At 39.1% G+C, this 20,175-nt stretch overlaps 1 protein-coding gene across 3 annotated transcripts in view; it reads left to right on the forward strand.

Annotated features, from left to right (window-relative positions):
• Positions 1-4,538: 4,538 nt before the first annotated feature.
• Positions 4,539-20,175, forward strand: part of oxr1a (oxidation resistance 1a) — a 145,265-nt gene continuing 129,628 nt past the window's right edge. For 2 of the 3 annotated variants that reach the window (XM_051076229.1, XM_051076232.1), the window contains exons 1-2: positions 4,539-4,695; positions 18,178-18,265. In XM_051076229.1, coding sequence (XP_050932186.1) covers positions 18,249-18,265 — 17 coding nt within the window. In that variant the 5' untranslated portion in view covers positions 4,539-4,695; positions 18,178-18,248. The remainder of the gene's footprint in view (positions 4,696-18,177; positions 18,266-20,175) is intronic. The other variant, XM_051076230.1, reaches the window with a different exon arrangement.

The raw sequence follows: 20,175 nt of genomic DNA on the forward strand, positions 1-20,175 counted from the left end.
CAGAGGTTCAGACTTAACAACAAGATTTGCCATCGTAACAGAAAAAATAATATCCTTGACTGCCTGACCAACAGTTTGTATTTGTAGTTTGTCCCATGGATTACCAGAGCAGGGTTCATGGCTTTACACATCTCTGATTGTTGACAAAGCTCTAAATCAACCCCACAGATTCCAGCGGTGATTGAACACTGAGCTTGTCAGATATGACCTGCAATACTTTCATATGATTGCTTTCTTTTGAAGTACATGTTCCTTCTATTTTCTTGTAACAGTCCTGATAAAAATAAAATCTACAATAGTCCACAAAATCCTTTTTAGGGGTTTAAAGCATGCCTGATGATCTGCTGTATTTTACAGTCACCTTAATGTAATCTGTTGCATTACTGAAATTATCTTTGACATCAGTGTAATCCCTGAAATACTGCTATAATATTCTTTATATCTATAATTCTGTAATGATGTCTGAAGTGAAACTGCTAAAGTTAATGGAGAGAACATTGTATTTCTGTATATCTGGGATTAAGATGATATTCCTGAGTCCTTTGCTGCCCACAGAAAAAGAAGAGAATGTACTTTACAGTTTATTGCTTTATACACTTTGCTATTTTAATTAGATATTACTCATAAGCAACATCTGCCCTCAAGCCACATGTAACATCTTCGCACACCCAGTGCACAGAGATGAAGAGCCATTCCTTCAGAGCCAGGTCACCTTGACACCATCTTTGCCATTTGTGCCATGTCTGGAGGCAACAGTCATTTTTAAGGTGTTGCTTCTCCCCCCTCAGCCCTGACATTCAGCAGAGACTCACACAATGCATTTCATCCTTAGTTACAGGGCATCTTTCCCAAACAACAGATATAGGATGGGACAGCCACTAAAAATGGAGAGCAGAGCACAGTCTGAGTGCAAATAGTAATCTATTATTCTGACATTTCTCACATGCATCTGCTCCTGAGTCTCCCTGTCCGGTTTCAGCTCTTTCCCAAGCAATGCTATTTAATCTGAAACCCTGAAAATTAATTACATAAAAAAAAAAAATCACATCATACCCAGGCACTGACACACACAGAGGGAGACCTTACCTCATGTACATGAAATCAAATCATAATTGAGATAGCATGGAAGGCGGATAAAAAGCCATTTCCTGTTTGTCTTATCTGTTTTGTCACATAGTGCAGGTTAACTGGGTGACATTTCCGCACTGGGCTATCTGTATCATCAAAGGCCATCACCAAATACTGCTGGGGCATTCATATCTCACAGCGTGTTGGCTTGCCTTTATTAAATCCTGACTGAATGGTGGTATGATGGTCTGAAGCACCAGCTCAAAGGAAAACTGCTGTGCTCCCTCGGTAGCTGTGATTTTAAACCATGTGAGATGGAAATGCTGGTTGGTTGGTCTGGACACTTTGTCTGTTGCTGCACCACTTTGGTCTAGACTATCTCAACAGCCATTGGATGAATTACCATGAAATTTTGAACAGACTTTCATGATCCCAGATGGTATACCCTAAAGACTTTGGTGATCCTGAACTTTTATTTGGTGCCATCAGTCCAATTTTCCTAATCTTCATGTTTCTTCAGATTCACAGTGTAAAGATGAGGGAAGCAGTGCAGGTCTAAAATGCACGACCAAATAGTTTCTACTGGTATTTTTGTGAGTTTGATACAAATCTAGTTTACACTGGTTCATATTGCTTCCAGGAAATAGCTGTATACCTGCACTGTCCAACGCTGACAAAAGCTTTTGCATTATCCTGTCTATTTATTTTTATTTGTTCCCAAACTCAGTGCCAGCCATATCAGTGGAAGCATCACAACCCTTGGCAGTGTTAAAATATAAAATTCCCATACCTCTCCTGTTTATCTCCACTGTCAGTCAGTAAAGGCTGAGTACTGTTTGACAAAGTGCATCATGTCTTATAAACTGATGACATATTTTGTATGTAAAATCTTAATCTGCAAAGCAGCTAGTAACTGTAGCTGTCAAATGTAGTGGATTAAAAAGCTATCTTTCCCTCTGAAGTGTAGTGGAGAAGGAAGTATGACGTTTCAAGGACAAGTACATCCAGATTGTAGTTACATACAGGACTTGAATAAATGTACCTTCTTACCGTACTGGAAAGGGCATATGGTGACAGTATACCTGCTAAACATCAGCATATTGGCATACTGACATTAGCATTTGCATCACTGTGCCCTCATCTTACAAAGTTGCTACAGTAGTGTGGCTGTATATTTTCAATCTTGTTTCTAGAGTCACACTAAGTTTACTGATAGTGAGAAAAGGAAATATATCTATTTTCCTCCTTTTTCTCAGTAGAATTACAAAAAATATCTCCCTTCCCTGTATAGCCAAGAGGGAGAATATATTACAAACTGATGGAACAGCTGCCTGGCTGTCATATTAAATGGTGCAATATCACCAAGAAAGACTTATCATTTCAAACATTTCCTCATCACTAACCAACTGCAATAAATATTCTACATTTTTGCTGCACAGCTTCACTACATATACACACCAAGAAAGAGCACTTAATACAAAGTTAATGTCTGAATGGCATAGTATCCCTCCTTTTCGTTGTTACTGTTCCATGCAGCTTAATTTAACAATATACAATACATCTTTTGAGCATTTTCACTCTAACTCACTCTAATGAGATATTCATACTGACTCAGATGGGTCTGAGGAAAAGCACACATACATACATACATACATACAGACTTAATGTTATTGCTGCAATGAAGTACCTCTTTAACTAATTTCTGATGAATGGATTTCTTGTTCCTTGAAAAAGAAAAACCAGGACTTTATTGCTTATTTGTGAGGGCATTTTTCTGTTCTCTATATGATATGACGTGAAAAGGTATACAGAGGCCCTTCCTTTGACAAAAAGAAGCAATTTCTCAGGAAATGCGCTGTCTCCTTCATTTATTTATGAGTGAGCTCTGGGGTGTTCAGGAGGGTAGGCATCACAGGCATCAGTCTTCAGCCCTCAGTCTTCAGACTCCATGCAGCGCTCATCGATTTTAGCCCCTCACTGCTGAAGTGCACCATCAATCAATACAGTAACAAGTCTTCATTTATACTTGAGAAATGCAGTTTCCAACTCAGTGGGCACGAAGTCCTGGTGTCGTTGATGCAGCCAGAGAGGCAGTAGTCTGCATGTGGCCTTGGGCCTCATCTGCCCAACAACTGATACATGAATACCAGGTCATGGCACTACAACAGCACATACATTGTATTGCAATATAAATGTTAAATACAAGCACAGCCGTGAGCAACATCTCAAATGCATGGTTACAGAACATGCAATGTTGTTCTGTAACCTTGAGTCCCAACACTGAGCCACTTTGATGTCTATATTGCGTTTTCTTCTTTCTGTCCATAATGACAACTTTATAGTGCATGAGGATGATCCCCTGAAGAGGTAGCAGTGGTTTATATGAGACTATTAAGTGTGTGTCCCCCTACGGCCATACACTTAATGTAAAGAAAAAGCCCAAGGTGTTTTAAATTCATCACTGCCAGGACTTTACTCTTATTTTGCAGGCTTATACTGATGCAACATTGCAAGGAGTATTTTCCTGAGTGGAGCTGGTAGCTAATAGCGCTACATTCAAGGCTATTAGATGTAATACTTCATAAAGCCTGTCCACGAATTAATAGTGTGACATTTGGCCTACTGAGTAATTCAGTATGGAGTTCAGTGACCTATTATGCCATTTAATTTATGATCCATATTTGCTACTGAAGTATATTCAAGTAATATTCAGACAGGATGTACAGCATCTCTGTGGGGGAAGTTGGTTACTTTATATGTAGTGTTATCACATTAAAGTCTTGTGGGGACTTACACTGTTTTAGTGATTTACTAAGTGTCCTTTTTATCTGCTATATTGTAAGAATATACCAGTATAATACACAGTACATACACTGTGTGTGTTTGGTCCTTTTCAACAGTCAATTTTCTAGTAACCTCACTTTCCTTAATTATTGATTTTTTCCCCTTTTTATCCCTGACTTTCATTTATTTCTTTAATAGTCATGCATGGTCTTACAGTGACTGTGCAGCCACTGTACCCTAACATTCATCTTTAACTGATGAACCATGGCATCTCGGGGGAAGCAGCTATATGATGAGAAACAGTTCACAGCTTCAATCATATTTATTGTAGAAATACTGAAGTGTTAGTTGATTCAATAGTGATTTAATTCACTGATAATTTACTTGTGTATTTACAGTTTATGCTTCTGTCTGCTTTTATTCCTCCACATTTCACAGCAAAATTATACAGTTTTTTTTTTTTCTGAACTACAATCATGTATAACTATAGTTAATAGATGATTTTCCTAAATAAGACACCATAACTAAAACATGTCCTGTCTTTACTGCAACCACTGTATCATGCTCATCCCTGCAGTACATCCCAGATGACAGCTCTCCCTCCTCCTCCCCCCCTCACCATGCCGGGACGCCTGCTTGGTATGGTCCGCTCCTCCCCTATCCTACGTCTCACCGATGGTAGTTTCTATTGGGAGAAGGTCAAATGACTCCGCATGTCTGCTTCTGTGTACATTCCCGCTATGGTGCACGCCTGATGAAGAAACACCTCTAATACTAAAATCTTGTGAACGAATATGTTTGCGAGCATCTGAAGCGGCTCATCGCCTTTCGTCTGTCTGGAAAGTAAGTACTGATGTTCAGCGACGTGTTCCCCATTTCCGAAAACAATTCACCCGGCTTATATTGTGATATAGCCGGATAAGTCGTTTCCTTATAAAGCTTTAATGTTTGTGAAGTGTTGTGTTTCCGCGCAGCTGGTGCAGCTCGTGAGCCCAGATGGTTTAAAAATAGTTCTTTCAGGGATGCTGTTTGTTGTGATGTTTCCAGACGGTGCAGGTGAAATTCAGGTGAAGGGTCGCTGTAATTCCTCCGAAACACGCCATTTCACGCTATTAATGTTGTTAAACTGTACTTCGATCACTGTCCAGATGTAGGTTATTTCTGTTTTACCACAAACATTACAAGTAACATGTATATCAGCCATTTCTGTGTCTGAAAATCAATTTTTTATAAGCTTTTGTGAATAAACATCCCAGCAGAAGTAAGCTGGAACTCCTTGCAGGAATATTTCAGGAACCATGTTGGTACCACAGCAGCATAAAGATAGCATTAAGTTCTGTAAGGTCAATTTAGACTTCCTACTAAGTAATATAGAGGTAAACCAAAACCATGAAAATCCAACAGAAACGCCAGAAATTGAAATTATTCCATTACAAAGTCAGACATGCAAATATAAAACAATTATTTTTTATGTGAAGTCTTGTTGCAGTGAGTTGATAATTGCATGTTCAGCTTCTTTACTCCACTGTAAATGTTATCTGAGGTCAGTGTTAATGTGGGAGTGTGAAAAGTTCACTCCTCAGCAACTAGAAAGCTCAGAGGAAGGGAGACTTAATGAGTGAGTCATCAGAGTGTGCCCAAAACTCCCCCTCCTGCAGAGTAGCATGTTGCTAAGCCTATTACACCATTGCATAATGCAATAAGGTATAGCCCCATAAGGTAAAAAGTGAGCTGCCTCCAGGGTAAGATGGTCGAAAAGCCTGTACTGTATATTGCCCAGGCTGCTTAATCTCTTATTGTACATCCTAATGAAACATATCAGTCCAGAGCGGGGTCAGCATGTTCAGGTACAGGGCTGGCCGGGGGGGGGGATCAGTGTTGCTGTTCAGAGACACACTGCGTTTTGCTGATGTGCAGTGTAGTTTGTTCAAGGTCAGTGAGATGTTGAAGGTTAGTTTGTTTGGTTGGTTTAAAGCAGAGAGAGATGGAGGTTGTGTTGACAAGTGTTACAAGTTGTTCTCATGAAAACGTGTCGCAATATGATATCATAATATTATACTAGATTTTGACCAACCAAAGATGCTTTCACTTTTGGGTTATTGTTACAATTGTATTGATTCCATTATTTTTTATTTGAATAAACTAAAAATGTCAATACCATATCACCACATTATGGCCAATACATTTGGTAGGTTTAGATTTATTTTAAAATGTTTTAATTTCTTCTCATTTATTTTCTGTTTTATCATTTGCATTATACATTTTACATCATATTTATTTCTTGTGTACAGGAACCTCCAATTGTCTTACTTGTCTCTTACTGTTTACATTTGTACCGTCTGATTACCAACTTGTCAGTCATCAGTTAAGCACTAAGATTTGACTTAACCCATACAAAATGTGCTCTAGGGCTTAATTGAAATATTATCAGAATCACAATTTGGCCAAGGAGCAGGAGCTGATAAAATGTGTCACAGCATACCATTACAAATCAAACATTTTGCTGTTACAGAAGTGAGCCAGCACTACAAATCATCTTCTCCAGATGTAAGGGAACATGCTGTTTGTAACGTCATTGTCATTTTTATATTTTTTCCATTGAAAATAAAATGTGACTCATCTCACAATCGCAATATTTGTTAAAATAATCGCAGTATGATTTTCTTCTTTGCATGTTGTTCAGCCCTGTTGTGCTCTACAAATAAAGTTTGATTGAAATTTAACCTCATAGGACAAAATAAAATTCCAGAACCATCACCTCTGTCACTGCTGTAAGGGATGGCAGCGATAGACACACACACACACACGCACATGCACACACCTTGAGTGATGACTCTCATGATCAAATTATGCACGGTCCTGCTGGCTTTGATTAATCCTTCACCCTCCCATCATCAGTGAGTGCTTGCTGTTACCAATTGATTACTGCATTGAGATTCATGTTGATGAAACCAAACTCTGTTCACTTTGTAGAAATAATTACATACATGTTACTTAAAAAAGAAACAAATTCAATTAGTTGACTTCTATTAAATATGTTTCCTTATCTGTATGTCATGCATTTGCTGCTTCTTCTTCTCTACTTTTTTTGTTCTTATCTTTTTTTTTTTGGCTGCTGATAAGTTTAGGTTGTAAGGAATGAGGTTTGTTCTTGTATTAAGATCATCATGACAAAATTCTGTATCTCAGATTCATCTGTGAAAGGCTCTAAAGTCATGTGGTGTCTTAACAGCTGCAACTATCTCATCCATCTCTGCAACCTCATTAATGCGTGCACACACACACACACAGCTCTGAGGCAGAGTGGAGAACCTCTGTGCTACCCTGAGGAATACAAACACTGAATTACTAACATCAGATCTGACTTGTTGCCAGGCAGAGTGTTTCCTGAAAACACACTTTGTGGAAAATGAGTTAGAGTGTTAAGCTGCTGCTGTTTTCATACTGTTAAATTGGGTGTTTCCTTTGACAATGTACAGTGCAAACTGCTTTTACACAAAGCTGTGCTGTTTGACCTTACATAATGGTAGAGCTGGTAGAACCCTGAGTGGCCCCATGCAGTTATAAGCACTTCTGTGGAGATTCTGTGGTTTCTAAGTACTGCAGTTCTATGCAAAAAAAAAAAAAAAAAAACAGCTGATCCTGGATCCTGTGAGTAATTAATAGTTCCCAGTGAGGAACTGATATTGTGTGTATTTGCAATACAGATGGATGGTTTTTTGAGGACTCTTACATCAAACAGACCAGAGGGAGCCACCATCTCGGCTAGAGACGGTGTCAAATCTTCCTTTGTAACTGGCTGGTATTAATCCATGTTCAAACCCCCACTTGAGTTTGAGAAATAGTGAAGTTCCTGTTATGAAAAAGACTAAAGGAACATTTGAGGCTGAATGATGCTGTGTACTGCCTCGTGAGAATGAGAATCTTAAACTAATACGTCTACAAAAGAAGGTTTGTCTGCAACCAAAATCACCTTCCCTCTGATCGTGGGCCAAAGTTTTGACTCTGTTAAGCACTTTGTTTTTCAGGCTTTCAGGCTTAAGAAAGACATTGTAGTTGCTCAGTCTCAAAAATCTGTGCACATGGTATAAAAACTGTGATTAATGAAATGTGTTGAATTGATGACAACAGTGTACTTACAAACTGCTCATACAAGGCAGACTCAGCAGCTAGATGGAATATTTTTCAATCCTTACATCACTTCTAAAGAGACTGTTTATGTAGTTTGCCAGGCTAGTCTGCTCAGTATTCTGCAATAGATGATCGAAAGAAAAATCTTTCGCAGAATAACTGATAAATTGGGAGCATAATTCAACCAGCCACACATAACATTATTGTGTGTTCATAAGAATATTATTGACTCAGGCTGAAGCGACAACTATTTTCATTATCAGTTAGTTTTTCAGGTGTTGTCTCGATTCATTGATTAGTTATTTGGTCTATAACACTTCAGAAAATAGTGAAAAATTGCCATTACAGTTTTCCAGAGCTAATGATGACATCTTCAGATGTCTTGTTTCACTAAAACATTTGATCATCAAAATAGTTAAAGTAACTTTGTGACAATCATTTAGTTTGTTGCAGTTCTACCTGAAAGTATTTAAACTTTGGTTTAAAACTTACCGATTAATTTTAGATGTAGAAAAGAAATACCTTTTTATTTTTTATTTTTTTAGCTTTTGCAATTTTTCATCTTTCACAGACTGTACTTTTTGATAATGCTGAATTTTTTAGAATTGATAGAAAAGTGTGGGGGTGGTGTTGCAAAACATTAATAGACAGAGAGAGGGAGACAGACAGGGAATTGTGGGAGGGAGGGTCTTGAATCCACAAGAAAGCAATTAGATAATGACAAGGGCAGTGACACAGTGATTTGTTGCCTTCTGTTGTAATGTGATTCTAGGAAAATGAATTTTTAAGGCTTCCAAGAAATACATTGTTCCATTATGTTGTTTTATGGGTCCATACTGGCTTCAGATATTGTTTATGAAGAAGCTCTGGAGAATCCCAGACGGGGTCATGCTTTCATGCCACTTTGATGCTTCGTCTGAGGTGTACTTTGCTATAAATGACTTATGTTTATATGTAGGAATGCTGATCTGGAGTCACTGAGAAGGTTCCACTTATTTGTACTGATCCTTTGTTGTATCTAAAAGAAATCTGTGATCATGCATCTCGACAGCAGGCCATAAAGCTCCCTCCTCCAGACTTCCCTCGTTTTGGTATAAATACCCTGCGGAATGATTCGTTTTCTCGCCCCTCTCTGTGTGACTTCCATCTCTTTTGTCTGGCTCTCTCACTGTTACCCCACCGTCTAATGATGATAATCTCTAAAGAGACTTACAAAGGATGAACATCCTCAGCAGTCCTCTTAGAAGAAAGAATTGGTAAACAATAGGGGAGGACGAACATACAGTATAGCAGTTGTAGGATGTAGCTTACATGGTGGTGGGGCGGGCTTGGTCTGGGTCCATAATAGCTTACCTACATACAGTAAACAGTACCATGGGACTGGTTGGAGGATTACAGAGGATTTGCCATGCTAAGCCACAGGAACCCAGCCCAGTGACCCCCTCACGTCTCCTCCTCCCTTGAACAGAGCAACAAACCACCCTCTTCTTTTGTCTTCTCCCAGTCTTCCTGGCACATGATGTGCTGGGGACTGGCCATGTGACCCAAATCACTGATTACATGGATAGGATAAAGGATGGCGTAGGAACTCTTTGGATGTTGATGTTTCATAAAGTGATTAAATCTGTTTCTCTCGAATTGGTTTGAGAGTGATGAATCCGTGCTCATTTCCTCTGTTCTCCCATTTTTCACCCCTGCTCATGCCGACGTTTTCTGATAAATCTGCAAATTTTACCTTAATGACAAAACTTATCATCCAAATAGCTGTCGGGGTAAATTAAGGGCATGTTCTGACTGCATTTCCCCCGGGCAAATGGAGTGATAATGCAACAGCCAGATGACATACATCACAAAACCTGCACTGCATAACTTGACGGGGAGAAGGCGACGCTGTCAGCGAACTAAAATCTGATTTGGCCTCATCACTTAAGTTGAGTGAACATTGCCTTTGGTTCTACTTTGGGACACTGCTTGAAAACTAATTGAATCAAAGCAAGGGGATGGGGTCATTTTTGACTGACACTCCATGGGCATTTGTCTCTGTCAGCCTAATATCACGCTGTGAAGTGACTCAGCAGAGAACAGTCCCCAACCCAACTGTGTACATGTCTTTAACTCAAACTGACAGCGTTCTAGCTTTCGTACATACCTTGCCGTTAGCTACTCTGCTGGAAAGCTGAGGTTTTCTCTTTTTTTTTTCTTTTTTATTTTAAACACTCTTGTCATCGTCATGTGCAGCCTCCATGCATGTACAGCAGAAATATATCAACCAGGAAGGCAGAGGTTTATTTTGAGTAAACACTGAACTCTAAAGAAGAAATTCTCAGCAGTTTTCTTGGCATATCTTTCTGTCATGGGGTTGTGTTGTTCCTAACTGGAATGATGTTACAATGTAGAAGCAAGCATGAGCAAAGAGTCACCATCCCTGGTGTGAGGAATGACTTTGATGCTAGGCCCTCCTGTCAATATTATAAGTGTTTTTTTTTTTTTATTAATTATTTTTTAATCGACTTTCTCCATTGACTGTGTCACCTTTAACATCGCTACACGCAGGAGATAGTGTTGCACATGTGTGAAAGATGAAGGAATTGTTGAACATGTTCAGAGTAGGAACTTCCTAGGATTCTGCTGCTTTCTGTACTGTAAACAAACATTGTTGGGCTGATTATAGGGTAGTTATGATTTGGGTGTCATAACACATCAGACCAATTTCTTTCCAATCTTGAGCAGTTGATGTTGACATCTGTGAGATAACATTATAAATATATAACATTATAAAGTATGCCGTGTTTAAGGATTTTACTCATCTGTCCTCTGATCAAGTAAGATATCATCACAGGTGGTTGTATATGGGGGAGAGTTTGCTATCCCAACATACATAATACTAAAGACCATTTGGGTCACATTATACAACCACATATCATTACATGACTGATATTCCAGTCAACTCATAACACCTTAGCCGATTCTATTTGCTTAAAAGTTTTGGAAAAGCTAGTGTGTGAATCTTGAGTTAAGATTATTTTGACACACCTATATTTGACATTGCTGAACAGGAGAAATCATATTTAAATAGGTAGCTATCAAAGGCAAGCACACATAAAATAGCATGGATTAGTAAAATTGTTTTTTTCTTTTCTTTTTTTTTCCACAGTAGTTTAACACATTTGAGGCACAGCTCAGGCTAACAAGTAAGTAGTTAAGGGATAGTTTCCATGTGTTTATGCTAAGCTGAAGCTTGAGTCGGCAGCATATATCCACCTATCTAATGAGAAGCAAATAACTAGTCATAAAAGAGCAAATAGTATATGTTTGGTTTTGTACAGGTTAAACTAACAATCTTTTTCTGAGCTGGTGCCAGTTCACTGACTTTATCTCCGGACAGAGCCAGGCTAGCTGTTTTCCGGTCTTGGTCCCAGTTCCTATTTGCTGTATCAACAAGAGAGTGTTCGCAATCTTCTTATCTAACTGTGGTCAAGAAAGCAATAAGTGTCCCAAGTTTCCCAAAATGTGAAACTGTTCCTTTACATTCACCTTTCTATTATGAAGTTCCTTCTCCCTCTCTGGCCCTGTCTGCAGACACTTCAGTTTCAAGGATTACTGTCTTACAGGATTTTGGAATCTGTGTTGTCCTCTGTCTTTACCCCTCTGGTTAATATGCGCTAATTTCTGACTGTTGAGTTAAAAAGAGTGTAAATTGGTAGAAATGGTCATATAATTGCTGCTTCCAGTCTTTGTACTATAGCTCAAATAACCGCCTACTGTTCCTGGCTGTATACATTATGCACTGACATGAAAATGGCATCAATCTCCTCTCTACAGTGAATAAATGTATTCCCCAAAGTGTCAAACTATTTCTTTAAGGTCTGTTCCTAGTCTGACTCAAACATACTAGCCAGGCAATTGGAAATGTTGTACTTGAGCCCACTGTCTTTATCATATACCATAGCATCTATTCAGAACTTTATGGCAAATTTCAAATATGAGTTCTCAGACCATCGGTTTTACTGGGAGCTCACTTAACAACCACACTTTTACCTTGTTATCTTGTATTTTAAATTCATTATTGGAGTGGTTCAGAAAATTTAGTAAAACATATTAAATGAACTCAGCCAGTGAGAACTCATATTCTGTTTAGTGGAAATAGTAATTTAAGAAACATTTATAGTCTTCCATATTTTATCCTCATTGTGGTGGCATTCCCATAAGCATAGATTGTGGCTCTAATATCACTCAAAGTACGCTGTCTGTAAAAGATATAGCTGTTATAATTCAGGCTCAAATGAGCCTCCTGGTGCTCTATTAGATGGTGGAATATGAGGAAGTAAACTGAAGAACTCAGATGTATTAGTTGCAGTGAGCCCCTAAACATGTTAAGGTTATTATCTTACGTTTTTATTTAATCAGATTTTCAGCTTTTCTGTCTGAATCAATCCAGTTAGTTAAAGACAGAATTTCTGAAAGTCAAACATACATCTGTCATCATACTTGGTTCCAAATTAGATATTCTCACTAGTGTCAGTACAGGAGTACCATTGAGGCTACATGATGTGTTTGGGCAGTGAGGTCAAACAAGATGAATCCATTATCCCTTTCCACTAATGAGTTGGCTGGCAAAATTTACAGTCAGATTTTTCATTTGTCAGGGAAATGCTCTCATCCAGGGCAACCCAACAATCCAACAATGACACAACTGACCTCGAGCATATTGTCGAGCCCCTCCGGGAGACTCAGATAAGGTGCCCCTGAGAAGATAACAACCATGTATCGCGACCATTAGCCCAACGCAAATATTGAAAGTCAGAAATGACAGAGGGGGTGTTTATTCGTTGCCCAGTAATTGACTGAGCATTTCCATAATAGCACTGTGTTTCCTGCCAGGCTAATGTGACCCCTATTAGTTCAGGAAACGTACTGCAATCAGGCTCTGTGTGTGCCGCCAGACACAGCCAAGGAAATGAATTGGGGAAGAAGGAGAGATGAGGGACCAGAGGGGCAGAGATGTAAACAATGGTGAGGTGCAGACAATGGGACAACCAGGGGACAGGGGTGGAGAACAGAAGGGAAGATGAGTCATATCACTGCAGCAAACCAGGCCCTGATTGAAATGCCACTGCAGCTGTTGGCTGTACAGATGTTTTTACGGCTGTATTTTGTTTTTTGCCAGCCTAAAATGTAATACTCAACAAAAACTTGTAATTTCTAATTAGGCTTTGGTTTCTCTTTCACTGAATCCTTTACTTTTCTTGAGCAGCACTGTAAGAAAACATGAGTATACTCTGTATTAAAGCTGCACCAGGCAGTCTTACAGATGTTAGTAAGCTGTTCACCTTTCAAATCTATCAACTATTAATACAGTCAAACCTAACCCTATTCTGACATTAGAAATAAATTATATATAATTCTATGGTTCTACAGTCAGAATACAGACTTTCCTATACTTCTGAGGCATACTAGAACAGAAAATGGACTTGCATTGCTCAAGAATAATATGTCATCTCTACCTTACGTGGGTGGTGGTATGTTGTTTCCTTCCTCTGTGCTTCTTCATGGCTGTTACTGATTTAGCAGCATGCTGGGCCAGCTAATCCTACCCCTGATCAATACTCCACTTCTCCTGCTCATACCCTGGATTTCATCCAGGAAGCAGCGCAGCTGATATCTTTGTTTACCTCCTCATCAGTCATTCATAAACCCAATGGCAGGTAAAACTGGAATTTAAATTTAAAACAGAATGGATTTGATACATTGAATCCAGTTTACTGTATTTGACTGAGGTAGCGTTTGCGCTCATGTGTTTGCATTTAGTTGTGTTAACAGTGCACTAGATACATGCTTAGCTCATCTTTGTGTTCTGTGAAAAAGCACTGTCAGCCCTCAACTTAAATCTGCCTGTGTTAGGCCTAACACATCATCCCTGTGTCGTTGTTTTACGGTCAGCAGCTTTCAGCAGAAGTGCAGACCCGAGCACCGACAATACCTGCTGTCCCTGTGTCTGTCTGAGGGATTCGCCTCAATCCATTACATGCTTGGATGCTGATAGTGTTTGTCAGGATGCTCTGCACGCCCAGAGACAATTAAGCTGAAACACAAGGCTGGCTTAATGAAGCTCGGCAGGAAAAACATCCTCAAACAAGGTTCTTTTGCCATGGAGCTAGAAGTAGACAAGGTCCATTCATGTCATGGGGAACCACAGGGCTCCTCTGGTGCACTGCTGTGGTTTAGCTTTATGCATCAGTGAAAGACAGATAAACAAATAAGATCTTTTATAGACTTTATACACATTGCAAAAGTGGCAAAAGTGATATACTCCACTTACTCCACTTTAGACTCTCTATATGCTGTAACACAAAGGTCACCTGGGTCTTAACACCAAGGCTTGTTTGTAAAATATTTTCATCTGAGTAATTTTTGGTTAGAATTTGAGATCCAGGTTTTCCTCTTTCTGTGTTACAGGCTGAAGTAGCTATAATTAATGAAATGTAGTATTTTGGATATAATGTTGAGTTAAAGTTGACCGATATGTCTGATCTGAATCTGAATGCAGTTAATTTAAATGAAACAGAGGCAAAACAAAAAAATAAATACATTAATTAAAAAAAATAAAATAAAATCTTCTTAATTGTCTTCCAGCTAACTGGGTGTTTGAACACAAGCAAGAAGACTCTTATTTTGAAATAATGTTGGCATGAGTGAAGAGCCTAAATCACGATCAGCACTTACATGATTTCTATATAGGACTGTATTAAAAAAGTGAGCTTTATAAATAACAGAGCCTACATTTAATTTCCTGTTATATCTTTTAGGGTATACCAAAACCATATTTCAGAACAAACAAACAAAGATATCAAATCTACAAAAAAGAAAGGAACAATAGTCTGTTTACAGTTAGCCTTTACATGCTTTTATAAAATAGAATGAAGCAAGTGCTAGCTAGCATACATGGCATATGCTACACACTGTAACATACATCTAGCATCCCGTCTCTAATAGGGCAGTCAGTGTAGGCTTTGATTGCATTGGTCTCTTTGCACTAAGCCTGGTTTATGCTCATAGGGAGTGACGGAGTCAGACTCTGGACAATAAACATCAACTCTGTACAGATTTCTTATGGGATGGAATGTGAAGCTTGTGAGTTGAGTGAATACTATCACAGTTTAAAAACTTGAGTAAAAAGAACATTTCAAATGTTAGTTCACATAACATTAATGATGAATTTCCCATGTGAGACCATGCAGCAGCTGGGTCCATTTCCATGAATGTTGTTCTCTGTTGTTCTCTAGTATCCTTTACTTTCTCATCTTTGGTGGTTTGAGGTTGCTTTTCATTTTACTGTATATTGCTTAAAAAAAGAAACTTACCAGTTTGTTCTTAAACCCACTGGCAAGTGAAGCTGTCCTCATATAATCCCAAATAATGTCAAAATGTATTTTCAGTTTTTGCCTTGGTTCAGTACAGACTCTTGAAAAATTGAAGATTTGTTATTATTTTTCTGAGGGGAGTGCTGGGTTTGGTAAAGCGCTCTGTGTAATCATTTTAAAGCCCTGCAAAACTGTGACGAACGGGAGGATGAGTCACATTTTAACAACGGCAGAAAAAGGAAATTGTGCGACTCTTTGAAATTATCTCTCTGTACTCCCTGGGCCCTGAATTTTCACTCAGATTAGATAAACAGTTCACTTTAATGAAATGAAATATTTATAATAATTGGCTTTTGCTGTGCATGTACCTGCAGCCTTTTATGGGGAGGTATTTCTCATCTCATTAATGTCTCCCTGCTGCCATAATTGTATTGTCTTTTATGTGTATTAGAACAGCTTGTTTAGATGTGAATGTACTTGCTGTTCAAAAACCAAAGATTTTCTGGGAATCAATGCATGACAGACATTCATTTAGCCTTAGTGACAATTGTCCCTAGACCTTTCCTCTTGCACCACTGTGAGATTCACCATTTGTGGTTTTAAAGTCAGACTGAAGTAACATTTAGTCATCCTTTTTTCAGTCAAAAATGACATCTTTTTTTGCAAAGAAATTTTTATTATTAAAAGGAAGGAAAAATATTTTAAGGCAACATTAGGAATTCTCATTTTCTGTCTCTGCAACTGGAGGGCCGTGTCAGTGTCTGTGTTTGACTGACAGCAGCTGACAGGCCGAACTCCAGCATGAGAGCAACAAACTTGCACTGTGACTACATGTCACGGGCAGTGTGTTGTTAGTGTTACTGAAGAATAAAACCACACCAGTGCACATTCCTCCAATGAATGTATGTCCGGTGGCTTATACAACAAGCTAAAGTGCAGGACAAGATTGTTCATGTTTAAAAGTCAGATAAGAAGGAGACTTAAACAGGAAAACTAATGTGGGTTATTCTTCAAGGTCTGTGGCTCTCGTGCTCTGTAGCCGGCTGCTGTCCGGTTCAGTGTGACCATCTGCCAACAACAGAACGCTGAAGCTACTGCTTTCTACAAATCTGGGCTAGTTTAACATCAAACACTTTGATTGGCTGTATGAAAACAAGTTCTTCATCTAAGGAGACAGGAACACAGTATTCTAACAAATGCAAAGCTCACACAACAATGAAAATATAAATGTGTAGATATTTTTCTCTTTTAAAGGAGATCACACGACACGATTTACAGAGCAGATAAGTGCTGTATGTTGTAACAGGAAAAAAAAAATCAGTTGGACTGGGATAATACTATAGGGATTGTCATTACATTTGGTCTGGACATTTCTTGTTCCTGTAATGTATTTAACAACTTCCAGTAGTGATATTATCAGGATAACATTTTGATTTGTCTAACCTTATGACCATATACCCGCACTTAAATCCCATCAGCCTCAGCTTTACTATGACATGTTAGCATGCCATAATCCTGGCTATCATGGCTTTGTCTTAGTGAGCTGATGGGACATAAAACTGGTGACAAACTGATGATAACAGCTTTTACCCTTATCCAAAATGTTTGTTTTGTCTGGCCTCTAAATGTTAGACTGCTCTAATCCTTAATCCAGCTAATTGCATTATCAAATGTACGTCATACCTTAAAAGTAATGCACTGTCAGATCAATTAATCCTAACTGCAAGCTGTATTTAAAATATTTTCTTGTCTGCAAACACAGTTGGCCAAACATGATATGATGAACTAATACATTTTTGTGGCAGCTTGCCTGTGCTGTTATTGTCTGTAACTCATGGAAGCCACACATTAGGCTTCTCCACTGCCTTAGTGAGTATATCTGTGGTTCCCATGTCACCTGAATGAATTATCAGATGTTTCCAGTGTCACACTACTTTGCTAACCTTTATGCCTGCTTATTCAGCGCTCCTCTGCTCCCTGCCAGTGTGTAGGAAGGAGGAATCATGCTCCAAGTATTATAAATTACATGGTGTGTATGTGCACACATGCTTGTGCGTTTAAATGATGGAGGGGAGAAGAAGGTAGATAGGACCAAGTCTGGTGCTTTAATCACCCCATTCTCCTTCCCTTTCCCTCGTTCCTTCCCTCTGGCCCTCCACTCATCTCATTACAGACAGGAGAGGGTGAGAAGTGAAGCCTGCATAGACCTCAGCATTAATTATTGAACCCTATCTTCTTTTACCCCAGCTCCTCCTCCACAGTCTCTGATAACCTTTACATAAAAGAGCAGAGGCTAACTCCCACCTATTATACAGTGTGGCAGGTATAGCACGTATAGAGAAAGACCTAGTTTGGGGACTTAACCATTCAGAGACTGTGCTCCTTAATAGCCTGCATGTGATATGTTTGCCTACACAAGCAGATATATAGTCCCCCTTTTTAATTGCATTTTAATTGTTTCTCATTGCTCCAGTTGAGTTTCAGTGCTAATTAATGCCATTCTTTTTTTTAATGGGTTCTGTTGTGGCGAGGTAAAACCTAATAATTATGAAAACTGCCATTTGACTCAATGCTTTGTCTTTGTCATGTTGGCTAAGTTATGCTCTGCTCATTGCCTCCTGCCATGCCCAGTCAATTTGCCTTGCTCAGTTGGAGGCCAGCTAATGGAGGTTGTTGAGGTCAGCGTGGCCGAGGCATCCAGACAGCTTGAGAGTAACTTGACTGTGATGCTGAAAATCTCACTCTTATCTCCTTCTGTCCCCTGCCCCTGTCTTTTTGCTTTGTGTGTATGTGTGTGTGTGTGTCTGTCTGCGTGTGTGTGTGCTTCCTGCAGGTTTGAAAAGTCAACATCAAACCCTCGACCCTCCCGGAGCCACTGAGCAGGAGAAAGAAGACGCTGCCAAGATGTTCAGCACCAAAAGGTCAGCACAATGTCACTTTTGATTTATTCTTATCTGCTCATAAAAAAACTGGCAGAAATCTCAGGGCATTTTAAAATGGTGTCTGCTGATAATGGCTGACATTCCTGGTCAGCTAGACCAGCAGATGACTTTGAATGTGAAAAGACATTGATGTGAAGAAAGCTGATATTTGATTTCAGGTTATGACACAAAAAACCTTCTCCGTCATTATTTGTTCAGAGTAAAGTCCATATAAATACACTCATCTGTATACACACACACACACACACACACACACATGCACACACATATTGATATTTCCAGCTACCATTTTTCTAAACAGATAAACCCCTGAGAACTCTTTAAACAGAAGTGTAAATACTCTCATTCAGATAGTTTAGGAAACCCAGTTTACAGTGCTGTTTGGCAGTGTGTACATCCTGTATTTTTAATGTGGCCTGTGGTAACATACAGTCTGCATAAATCATTTATCAGTTTGGCTTTTCTGCGTGTTGACTGCAAGGTAGGAGTGGTTTCATTGCTTAGCCAGTATGAGAAAGGTGGGTCAGGTGGATCAAAACAAAAAGCTTTTGGTTGTTCCTTCCATGTTGTTTTAATCCACAGTTCACAGCTTGGGTTTGGTTTATATTTCAGTATCTGTAGTTTTAAATTACTGAGAACAGCCCATTCATTCTCCCACTGAAAAAACAAATTACATTTTCTTGAATAATTAATTGTCTGAATTCTAATAGAAGAGTGTATTTTGAATCAATAAGTTTATAATGTGTAGTCACATTACCTCAAAACCAGTTTGTTTTAACAGCCTTCAGCTGCATAACCGATAGGGAGGGGCTGTGTAGAATTTGCAGCTTGTCTGACTGTAGTTATGCCTCCACACTGCCAACAGCTTTGGCCATTATGTTTTTGGGTTGTCAATCTGTCCCTCCTATTATTTTGAAAGCAGTATCTCAGTGATGCCTAGAAGGAATTTCTTTAAATCTGGTTCAAATGTTCACTTCGACTTAAGGATGAACCTTTTTGGTTTTTATAGTCCAAGGTCAAAGGTTACGGTGACCTCACATTCTTGTGACTTCGATAGTTGTTACAGTATGGTGTCACAAATATGTAGCAAGGCCACATCCTCTAGTGGTGCACAGCAATTTTTTGTAGAAAATAGTTGGCAACACCAGCCACAGGAGGCCTGCCAAGTTTTGGATTTCCTCACACTTTGAAGTGGCACGTGGTGCTTTTGTTCGCTGTAACCTTATTGTTATCTGTGGCTAAGCCCATTGGGATGTGAAAGGCCTTTTTATTGATGGCAGCAGAATCCAGTGTGGGAACCACATGGTGTGATTAGACTGACATTCACCTCTCAAATCCTGATTCACACTGACAAAGAGGAGTGGCCACTGCATTAATAAGATATTGATTGCTCCTTTGCCTACACTTTGATATTCCCTTAAGCCACAAGGTTTATTTTAGGTGTTTGGTATTTGTCTGTCAGGATGAGATGTCAACACTAAGAATAAAGGAATGTGTTTATAGGGAGAAGTTTTGTTGGGAAGTGAGGACAATGGTAAGGTATCATAATGTCATGGGGACTGAGGCTGTCACGATGCTGCATCCATCCACCTGTCTCCTCTCTGTGTGTGATCATCATACTGTGGGTGAGAAGATGATTAAACCAAGCCAGCTCTCCATCTTCAGGGAGCTGTGTCAGCACAGTAGATGACACAGATACGCTCAAAATGATTGTAATAGGCTACCATCTTGAAATTCAAAGCTCATTCACATTTTTGCTGAATATGAAACAAAGCATTTTTCTCTCGCTAAACTGCTGAACGAAACATAAAGTGGCTGAGGAAATCTGTGTATCTGTCAGAGATTGCTATGTGCTGCTGTGGCTTTATCTGTGGGTTTTTAATATTGGT

Source organism: Lates calcarifer, linkage group LG15, assembly GCF_001640805.2.
Source record: "Lates calcarifer isolate ASB-BC8 linkage group LG15, TLL_Latcal_v3, whole genome shotgun sequence".
Lineage (NCBI taxonomy): Eukaryota > Metazoa > Chordata > Actinopteri > Centropomidae > Lates > Lates calcarifer.